We start from the raw sequence: 11,533 nt of genomic DNA on the forward strand, positions 1-11,533 counted from the left end.
GTAATCTCCGAGAAAATGGAAGCCATCGGAACGTCTCTGTCTTCAGTCCCCTCACCCTACAGATGAAGTGATGCAGCGACGGGCCTCGGCTCCTTCCCTCACTCCAGCCCCACAGGAAACGGTCCAGTCCTCCCACCTGTTCAACACTAACCACAATCAGTCTTTCAACAGATTTTATTATGTACCAACTGCGTGCCAGGAACTAGGAGAGACTTTAGGTACTCAATAGTTATCAAGTTGCCTAGGGTAGAAGAACCTAACCAGGCTGTGGCACAGTGGATACAGTGTTGGCCTGGGACACTGAGGACCCAGGTTGGAGACCCCAAGGTTGCCGGCGTGAGCGCAGGGTCACCAGCTTAAGCGTGGGGTCACAGACATGGCCCCATGGTCACTGATTGAGCCCAAAGGTCGCTGGCTTGAGCCCAAGGTCGCTGGCTTGAGCAAGAGGTCACTTGCTCGGCTGGTGCCCCCAGACAAGGCACATATGAAAAAGCAATCAATGAACAAATAAGATGCCGCAACGAAGAATTGATGCTTCTCATCTCCCTCCCCGTCCGTCTGTCTGTCCCTGTCTGTCCCTCTCTCTCAAACACAAAAAATAAAGTAGAATAAAAGAAACAACTGTTAGGTATTTAAATATAATGTGAAGGGTGCTAGTCAAGTCAGCCAGCCTATGAGGGGAATACTCATAAAGCATAATGGGCAGGACATCTAGCAAGGCTTTGGGAGTGGGGCTGGGGCTGGGGCTGGGGCCGGGGCTGGGGCTGGGGCTGGGGCCGGGGTCGGGGCTGGGGCTAGGGCCGGGGCTGGGGCTGGGGCCGGGGCCAGGGCTGCAGCAGGGTAGGATGAATAGAAGCTAGGAAGAGGAGCAGGACAAGAAGGGAACCCATGAAGGTATAATGAGAAGCAGGGCTCACCACCATTAGACATCAAGCGGGTAACAAATTGGCAGCTGTAGGGCAGAGACTCTGAGGATGCTCAGGCCTGGAGATGTGAGTCATCAGCCCCCAGCTCTAGCAGGTCATCCTTTATCACTTTCTTTAGAGCACACACCACTATCTGAGGCTCTCATGTTTACAGTCTGCCTTCCCCACCAGAAAGAAAACTGCAAAAACAAGATGTGGCTGGGTGTCTACAATGATAGCCCCAGGGCCTCAATAAGCCTGCTTAACTGAATAAACAGTTAAGCAAATGAAACAATATGAATGGATTAAACTAAAGAATGGCTGAAGCAGGAAGCTGGAGACAAGGCTTAGTGAAAGAGAAGGTGGAAAGAGAAATAAGGTTTTAGGGTTTGAATACTCTTGGTAAGCCCTTCAAGGTCAGGAGCTTGAAGCTGATCCTGGGGCACCTGGGCACTGCTAGAAGATTTCGAGCAGAGAAACGACACAACCAGACGGCCATTTTAGAAAGATTGCTCCGGCTGCAGTGTATAGAACAGATTGGACGGGACAAGAACAGAAGAAGGAGGACCAATTAAGAAGCCATTAAGCGTATGTCCACACAAAGATGAGCACGGGCATGTTCCTATCATCATTATTCATAACAGCGAGGGTGGAAACCAACAAATGTCCGTCTACTGGCAAATGGATAAACAAAACATTACATGTTCATACCGTGGAATACAATTCAGCAATAAAAAGAAATGAAGTTCTGATAAATGCTACAACACAGAAAAACCTAAAACACAAAGTGAAGGAAGCCAGACACAAAAGCCCTCATATTGTATAATTCCATGTATATGAATTAACCAGGAAAGGCAACTCTATTTAGGCAGAGTGGATAAATGGTTGCCTAAGGCTGGAGTGAGATTGGGGATTAACTGTTAAGTGGGCGAGAGAGAGCTTACTGGGGTGATGGAAATGTTCTAAAACTGAATTGTGGTGATGGCTGCACAACTTGGTAAATTTATTAGAAAGTGTTGTCCAAGGAAATCAGATGAATTTTATAATACTTAATTATACCACAATATCGTTGTTTTGAAAAAAACTACTAGGGCAATCCCGGGAGAACACACTGAAAAGATATGGAGATTCAAAACAGCTAACATTCACGGAGTGCTTATTAGGTAGGTGCCAGTCGCTACACTAAACTAAGCACTTGACTCTCTTAAGCCTAACAATACTGTAAGATAACTTGCATCATCTCCACTGCATAGGTGAGGAAACTGAAGCACAGATTAAATAACTTGCCCGATCTGACAGTTTACCAGTAATGAAAACAGCATTCAACCCCAGAAGGCCCGAGTCTCAAGGTCACACTCAGGTATGCCCTTGCACGCCAGACTGGTGTCTGCCTAGATGTGTGGGTGAAGCCAAAGTCATCAAGGATGCCCAGAGTTCTGGGTCAGGTAACTGGTGACCCTGCTCCTGAATCCTCAAGGACCTTCTTCCAATATCCTCTTCCCTAACTCACCACTATCTGGCTTGAACCCAATACAGAAAGCATTCTAATAAAAGTTACCACTGACTAAATAAATAATCTTTTATGTTTATATTTATGTAAATTAATATATTTTATATTTCAATCTATATAGAGCACTTGACTTATGTGTATTCCCTTTAGCATCTAACACCTTTGGTCAGTTCCCCCTCTGGTAACCTCTCCCTTGGCTTTTGTGACATCCCACTGTCCTGGTTGTCCTAGGACTCCTGGCCGGCCGTCCTAGGCACCCCCTCCCGTCTATCCTGAAACGCTAGAGGGCTCCACCACCTGTTCTTGTTCTTTGCCTTTATTTTCCTCTCACTCTAGGGCTCTTGTTGGTATTCTTATCCACTCCCTTCATTTTTAACTGTTATTGACAAATTAATGGATTCTAAATCCCTTGTCTCCAGCCAAGACCTGTTTCCCTAGAGCCAAACCCACATAAAATTGCCTAATGGGCACCTTCCCTTCAGACCACAAGCATCTCAATTGAACCCGTCCCAAATTGAATTCATGTTTGCCAAAAATCTCTTCCTCCTCCTGCCTTCCTTTGCTCATTAACGAGACCTCCTTCATCTAATTTCCTAAATCAAAAGACAGGGCAGTCCTCAACTCTTCTCTTTCCCTCGCTCTCTTAGCCTGGCTTCCTCCACCCCTAAATATTTAATAAATCCATCATCCCTGCTCCCATCACATTTCCTGTGCTCTAAATTCATGGCACCATCGATAGTCCTAAAACGCTGACCTTCATGACAAAACTCCCCGCTTCAAATCCTTCAACAGTTCCCTTCTGTTGGCACGAACGTCCAAATTCTTTGCATGGCCTTCAAGACCTCGTCTTCATCTAGTTACTGCAAACTCTCCAAATGCAACCTCCACAGCTCTCCCCTGATACTTCACGCCCTGTTCTCTACCCACACCAGCTTCTTGTGTATGACCAACTCTTTGCCTTTACACATACCTACACTGCCTGACCCCCTGGGAGGGAATCACCTTCCAAAATCCGGTTCAAACGGCCTAACACGGTCTCTTACCAGTTCCCCATTCCACTCCAACTGTGCCTAACCCGAGCTACCTTCCTTGTGCCCCACCGCTCCCTGCACAAATCCCCAATACGACACCCCAGCAGCAAAACAAGCACTTGCTTTTCTGCCTTTCCACAGATTTTTAGTGGGCAAAGCACTAACTGAGGCCCTTGGGATACATCAGTGAACAAAAGTTTGTACGTAAACAGTTACTTACATCTTGGGATCCAAACCAGAATGATGATGAGACGGGTTCAGGGAAGAACCACAGCTCAAACGCTGTGACCTGTGAAGGCAAGCCCCGTGACTGGCTCCTTGCTCGGAAGAGAAGTGGCGGTTAGAAAGGAGGGGGCCAGGGGACATTCTATTTGAAGATGCCAGGGCAGTTGCACCTTTTCCAACAACTGAAAGCCACTGATTACTGCTGAAATTCATCTGCAAAGCGGAGAATCATCTTCCGCAAAACCCTTTAAGACTGACTCCAAGCCTCTCAATTTACAGAAAAAAAGAATAACATTCACATACTGGTCACGCCAGGACCACAAGCAGCAACCCCAAACCCAGTCCACGCTTTCTCTACTATTAAACAAGACACACCCTCAATCTCATGTGATAAAATAAAGATATTATCACTTCCTCCTAAGGAGATAAAATGAACCTTATTAAGTTTTAGAATCTTAATGTACACACTTAATGTATTAATATAGTATGCTATACAATGTATATTTTACATTATATATACTATGTATCATATACTACTATAGACAATATACTCTATATTACTTACCTAATATAATTTGCATTTTAAGCTAATATACATAAAGCTAATATGACAAATGTAATTTTATATTTGAATTTAGTTCAGGCCAGAGAACTACAACTACACTATGTATGTATATATAGATTTTTAACCTAAGCAGAAGTGAATGAGCTTGCTATAAATCAAGTACTAGCCATACACCCTCACCTGTATTGGAGACAGGCCCTGGTAGTTCCAAATACCACTTTGCCTACTGTTCACCAAAATTCACACCTCATCATTGTCTCCTGATACTTTCAAAATGAATGCTACAAAAAATCCCTCTGATCCCTAAAGCAGCTTCAAAAGTAGCATTCCTTAAAACAAAGAGCTTGCCCACAACAGAGGAAAAAGCTCTGGCTGCCCAGTAGCTACCCCCCACCCCAGGGAAGTTACAATGGGCCTCACTTTCCTCATCTGGAAACGGGAAACAGCGCCTCCCTCTGGAGCTACAGGAAGGATGACGGGGCATCGCAAACGATAACGTGCTCCACAAATATCTGGTAGTTATTACTGATACAGGTCCAGCCATGGGGACTTCAACTGATCCCTCATCTCGGTCCCTCCCCCAGCTGAGCCGAGTGGGTCCTGAGCGCCTTCTCCACACGATGCATGAAGCAGAGGCCTGCAGCCGCTGCCAGGACGGCCGCCCAAGCCCTACCGCAGCACACAGGGTGCTCACTGATCACTAGCTGTGCTCTCTGGACAGTACAGTAACAGTGCAACATCTCTTTCAAACTAATCACTGATTGCTTCTTGTTAACTTTATTTTTGTGGCTTATCCGATGCCTCCAAATTTACCCCTTAAATGTCACATTCTAAACATTTCCCAATCTGGTCTTTGGTTATATTTTTATAAGTATAATAAATTTATAAGCATGTCCTCCGAAGGAGCACATTTCATGTTTTGAGTTGATAAACATCCCATAACGTTGGCTTATTGAGAGCCAACCTCTTTTTGTTGCTGTTCCTGGAATCATTCCTAAGGGTCCTCCCAGCCCTTCCACAGGAGCACAAGGGAAGCCTGCTGTTGGTTTCCCCGGCCTGGTCCCTCCCAGCTACGGTGACAGCAAGGCAAAGGCCGCGTTATCCTGCATCTCAAGCTGCCCTTCAGACCTGCGCACTCACCAGATCTCCTCTGGGAACTGCGGTACTCACTTGCGAAGCAGCTGACAAGATTCAGAGATGCTGGAAAGAGTAACACCTACAACATGTAGTGACAAAACAACTCTTCTTCATGACACGAACTGACCCAAAAAGGGGGTCAAAAGTACAACACAAGCTTACGCAAGAGCTGGATAAGCAGCTTCTGTAGGGAAGCACTTTCTCTTAAACAGGGTCCTTCTCATAAAAAGCTTTTTTCCTATCTAAAGGTCTGTGGCTACTCTGTTTCCAGACATTTCTGGCATCTCCATCACCTGCAATTTATTACTTGTAGCAAACAACCGTGAAATAACCCACATCTACTCACACAAATTAATGTTGGATTTATGCCCTGAGGTCCATGGATTCAGGAGTTCATGGACTAATTCCCTAATTATATGCAAAACTTTTGGCTTATTGCATTGTTGTGGGCAGAGCCCACAGATGACAGATTATCGGCAGTCTACGAATAAGCAGAGGGTAAGAACCACTGTTTTAACACGGAAGAAGGGAAGTGGGCCTGTGAGCACACCAGAATTCAGTCCACTTAGTCCATCCTGTTCTCTATTGCTCCTGAAAAGAAATTTAAGTATGTGGGGCTTGCCATGTTTGGTTCATACTACTCACACCAGCATGGGCTCCAGAGAGTAGGAAAAGATGGTGTCATCTTCTACTGTCTTCCCACTCATCTCTTCCCATCTGCCTTGACTGGCCTTATCTAAAATTAGCACAAATACACATACCCAGCAACCCAGAGTCCAGTATTTTCTCAGAAATGGAGTGAGATGGACCAAATTTAAGTATCTCTTCTTCCAAGGAACAGAGTGAAAGGAGACAGAGAACTCCATTCCGTAGAGTTTGAACCACATAAGACAAACAGTTCGGACCCTGATTAGGACCCTTCTTCCATATGTGTCTTATCAAACTGATTAAAGAACTCAGACCTATTTTTCTCACTTGGTCTTCCTTCCATATAGCATAGGTCATTTTCTGTGAGTTTTGGTTTTCTATACAACTACCATTTTAAGACATGAGCTCCAAAAATTGGTATTATTATTTGCAAGAAATAACTCCCAAATAGTTACTTATGGTCATGAGAGTAGGGGCGAATGCCATGTACATATTGTAATTTTTAGCTTATATTTGTAGTTTGTAAGTTGTATTTCTTTGGGTTTGTTATCAGTGGAAAAGATGAACTTCTACTGTCTGTATAAAATCCAGAAAGCTTAGCATGGTACCTTGCTCAAGAGATTCATGGAAAAGGATCAGGTAGCTGATTACCTGGACCACATTCCTTACCACTCCCAATGACTGACTGGATCTGTAGCCTCATTAATGTACTCTCTCCAGGATCCTCAACAACATCCCACCTTAAATAATCTCTTTAGAGGCTCTCGATTGCCTAGGATTCCCAAGCACTGGTTGTATTCCATGTAAGTATCCACAGTACCCAAACTGGCTCCTGTGAATTTCAGCTTGCAATTCAAGGCCAGATGCAGAGATTAGCTTATGCCTGGAAAGCACGATAAATATTAGTTTGAAAATGATACTCATTGATGTTGACATCTGCTCTGGAAGAGCTCGCTCACAGCTTTGATGTTTCAGATAAACTTGTGAAAGACCGAGGAGAAGCCATACTTGCCAAGCAGGCCCAGCAGGTGCTCAGAAAAATCCTATCACACTCATAAATATGAATAAGGAAAACGCTTGGTCTATCACAGGAAATACACTTGAGACTTGGAGAGGAGAGCAAGGCAAGGGGGTGGTCTTTTATCCAACCTAGAAGTTATTTCAGATTCAAAGTTGGAATCAGGTGTTAAGAATACGGGTTATTTTATGGAAAGCTATCAATTGCTAAGAATTAAAAAAAAAAAAAAGGCCCAAGCATAAATATTATGAAAATAACACCTGGTAGGCAAGAAGAAACATAAAACTTAAAATTGTAATAGGTCCTTTAATTGCTAGCTATGGATGACCTCAGTAAGAAAAATCTGGAAAAACATAATCTATTAATAAATGCAGCCTAGTTACCGAAAGCCTGACATTGCTTACTAAAGCTACCCTTTGTTTATTAAGATAAATGAAGATGAAATTGCTTCCGTTATCAGTGGAACACAGACTTGGCTTTCCAGCAGTGACTGAGTCTGCTGAATTGTTGGTACACTCTCATTTCTTTTTTTTTAATAAATTTTTATTAATTTTAATGGGGTGACATTAATAAATCAGGGTACATATGTTCAAAAAAAAAATCCCCAGGTTATCTTGTCATTCAATTATGTTGCACAGCCATCACCCTCATTTCGTATGAGTGGGCAAAGTTGGAAAGTTTTCTACAGTCAAGTTGAACTGACCTATCTGCAATTCAACGCTCTGAATAGGGCCTTATCAGCACCATGTTTCTATCATCTAAGCTAAGAACTGTAGCTCACTCGCTGATGGTACTGACAGTGTCGCTTATCCTTCCCAACACCTCAGGGGAGGGGAGAACAAGACTGCTGCAAGCTCAGTAAATCACAAAGGTTAGCTGAAAACATATAAAAACACCCAAACGAAAATCACACAGACAATCTGTCGCAGAACTCAGGACTCCGCCTTTCCAGTCTGCACCTCTCTCGGTATGCCTATGGGAACGCAATCTAGTCTTATTTTTATCTCTTCTTTTAAGTGTGCGTAGGTTTACTTACCCATTCATTCCCTTGAACAGCTCTCATAGCAGCTACTATAAAGTACCAAATGCTCTCAAGGTACTAGGCACTATGCTAGATGCTCACACGCTTTATGTCAAAACTCCACCATTGCCTGACCAGGCGGTGGCACAGTGGATAGAGCGTCGGACTGGGATACAGAGAACCCGGGTTCGCGACCCCGAGGTCGCCTGCTTGAGTGCAGGCTCATCTTATTTGAGGAAAAACTCACCAGCTTGGACCCAAGGTCGCTGGCTCCAGCAAGGGGTTACTCGGCCTGCTGAAGGCCCGCGGTCAAGGCACATATGAGAAAGCAATCAATGAACAACTAAAGTGTTGCGACACACAATGAAAAACTAATGATTGATGCTTCTCATCTCTCTCCGTTCCTGTCTGTCTGTCCCTATCTATCCCTCTCTCTGACTCACTCTCTGTCTCTGTAAAAAAAATAAATAAATAAACATTAAAAAAAAAAAAAACTCCACCATCGCTGGACACCTAAGTATCACAATTAGGCTGCATAATCGCAATATACTGAACAGGGAAACACATCGACAGTGGCTTGTCAAGGGCCATACAGCAAAGTGAGAGGCAGAGCTGGGACCAAACCCAGGTCTGCCTGGTTCTGAATGAAGCACACGCTCCTTACACTAAAACACATCGCACTGCCAAAGATCTTAGAATACTGGATACGGAAGAGACCTAGTAGAACAGCTGCCTTGTACTAAAAATCTACAATGTGCCACGTGCTTCAAATACCTTACCTCATCTCCTTACCAGTCGGAAAGTGGTAGTTCAGGATGAGGAAACACGATCAGAGAAGGGACTTGTCCAAGGTCACAGGCTGACAAACACCTGCTCTGAGATTTAAACTCAGGTACATTTAACTCCAAGTTGGTGCTCTTTTGACCAAGACCTCAAAGAAATCGCAATGACCCCTGAGTACTCAAAAGCTGAACAGCACGCCATTTTTAGAGGAAACTGCAATGGGCTGAGTATGGCTACAGGAAACTTACGGTGCCACCAGACGCACAGAATTTCAGAACCAGGAAAAACCAGAGTTCTTAGCAATGGACTCAAGCCCCATCATTTTGCAGATGAGAAAACTGAAGCTCAAAGCAACTGCAAATCACCCTTGACAAAAAGGTTTGAAGCAACTCTGAGAGCGCTGCCAGGGCATTCCAGGTGAAAGGTATTCACTGAAGAAGGTGAAGGGTAATCACTGAAGAAAAGCAAAGCACAAAGGTCAAACGAGCATGGTGTGTGCTTGAACTACAACACAAATAACCACAACTCTGTAAGAAAGAAAATAAATAAATAAACAAAGAATACTTCCATTAGGTTGAGTGCCCAAAGAACATATAGCTTGTGTTTTAAAAAAAAAATCATTTTTTAAAAAGGTTGTTTTAGCCAATGTTCCCATTTTAATACCTATCCCTAGATTCACACTTATCCTATTTAACCTTATCTAATATTTGATTTTGATATAAATCTTTAATTTTGTTTGCTGTCATTGCTGTGTCTACACTAGAGTGAGAAAACATGGGATTTATACATTTGTCTATCTGATGTCATCTGACCCAAAACTTATTTTCCTTTTTCTTTTATTTCTTTTTCACCCTCTGGTTTGGAACACTCAAAGCCTAAAGGCAAGAATAAACAAATCTCTGCATAAAACTCAGAGTTTGCAGTTAATTTTTATTTTACTCCAAAAAGCACCAACTGAACCACAACAGTGCAAAAGAATGCAGCCTCCAACATCTTATGGGAAAAAAATGTGGTTATACCATTCATTAATGATATAAAGAAATGCTGGTCACAAACCAAAAACTGAGTTCAACAATCTGAGTTTCTGTAAAGAAAACTTCAATCAATTCTTCTCAAGGTTAATAGATTCAGGGTAAAAAGTTTTTAAACATTTTTAATATTTAAGTTTTGTTTCCCAGTAACAAATGCTAAAAAATAGTTTACACACATAATTTACTTTTGCTGGCTGTAGAGTAGCGGATGAAGAAGAAAAAAACTATCATAAAACTTTCTGAACTCAAAATGCTTTCTTTACTAGATTCAGGCATACTTCCACAGATGAGAGGCTCCAAATGCAGGTGTGGCAGGAGGAGAGTGTGTTAATAAAGTGCTGGGATACTAACACCCTAGAGAAAAATCAAGTTTTCAATGTATGTGTCAAGCACATGCTGCGGGCATTCAAAAATCCTCTAGTGTCTCAGCTGGAACTGACTGCACTGCTCGGAGTGGTCTGAAAAACTGCAATCCTATCTCAAGCCCTACGAGGCTGGCAGGCACCAGTCCTAAATCAGCTGGGCCTAGTCCAGAACCTAGGGGCCAGGGGCCAGGGGCCACAGGCCACAGAGGAGGTGCCTGGGAAAAAGGAGATGTCAACTGAAAATGAAGAAGGGAGAAGCCAGAAGCCACCTGAGGCCAGAAGTCTATGATGGATGGTGTGTGAGGTGCGGGGTGTGTGTTGGGGGAATGGGTGCTATGAAAGAAACAGTACTCAGTGACAGAGGACAGATAAAGGGCTCCATAAAATATCAATTCCTCCGAAAGAGGTGATATAGGCAGTGCAAAGACAGGGTCTAGGTCCTGAAGCCAGGAGAAGACAAGCCTCACCTCACAGATGGGTACAGTGAGGCATGAGTTTCAAATAAAGTCCCACAGCCAGTGAGCAACACAGTCAACATTAGACTGTGAGTCCCGGAGGATGTAAATCAACCTGGCGACCCCCTGGCCCAGCAGTGCTGCAAGCAGGTAACAGCTCTGAATGGATGTCCCAGGTCTAGAAACTTCAAGCTTCTTTGCAGAAAACGCGGCCTCGGGCCGGACGACCCTGGGGGCCGGTCCGGGGAAGGTTGGAGGTCTGGGGTCCAAGTCCGAGCGCTTGCCCTCCGCCCGCCCACTGTCACTCACCCGGATGCCCTTCACCACGGTGATGTTCTCATTCTCGTCCGCCTCGAAGGTGACCCGGCGGGTGCTGGAGGTCCCGCCCATAGCTTCTTCTGTCCCCGCAGAGTTCTAGCGAGGACCCACGAGCACTTCAAGCCCCACGCGCACACACGCGCGCGATGTCGTGGCAGGACGCGTGCCCTGCACAGCTGGAGCAAGGCCACGACCCCAAGAAGCAAGGAGAAGGCGCGGGTCCTCGGTTCCCACCTCCTCCGGTCACGCTCTGCAACAAAATGCCTCCGATTGGTAGGAGATACAAACGGCCCGCCTCTACTTAGCAGGGGCACGCGCATTGGTTGTTCTGGACCCGGATGCTATGGCAACAGGTGAAGTTTGACAAGGCTTCCGGAGCCCCTGGGAAACGTGGGAATTGTAGTCTTCACCTGGCGCCAAGCGTGCAGGGACAAACTCGCCTTAATCAGGAGAGCGCAAGAGAGTATGGCATTCTGGGAGTTGTAGTCTTCACTGATCCAATGGCATCTAACTGGGCCACT

General features: G+C 44.6%; 1 protein-coding gene across 4 annotated transcripts in view; it reads right to left on the bottom strand.

The window, feature by feature from the left end:
* Positions 1 to 11,254, bottom strand: part of CHCHD3 (coiled-coil-helix-coiled-coil-helix domain containing 3) — a 281,617-nt gene extending 270,363 nt beyond the window's left edge. For all 4 annotated transcript variants that reach the window (XM_066362730.1, XM_066362731.1, XM_066362729.1 and 1 more), the window contains exon 1: positions 11,004 to 11,254. In XM_066362730.1, the coding sequence (XP_066218827.1) occupies positions 11,004 to 11,084 (81 nt within the window). In that variant the 5' untranslated portion in view covers positions 11,085 to 11,254. The remainder of the gene's footprint in view (positions 1 to 11,003) is intronic.
* Between the last annotated feature and the right edge of the window lie 279 nt (positions 11,255 to 11,533).

Source organism: Saccopteryx leptura, chromosome 2 (assembly GCF_036850995.1).
Source record: "Saccopteryx leptura isolate mSacLep1 chromosome 2, mSacLep1_pri_phased_curated, whole genome shotgun sequence".
In the NCBI taxonomy this organism is placed as follows: Eukaryota; Metazoa; Chordata; class Mammalia; order Chiroptera; family Emballonuridae; genus Saccopteryx; species Saccopteryx leptura.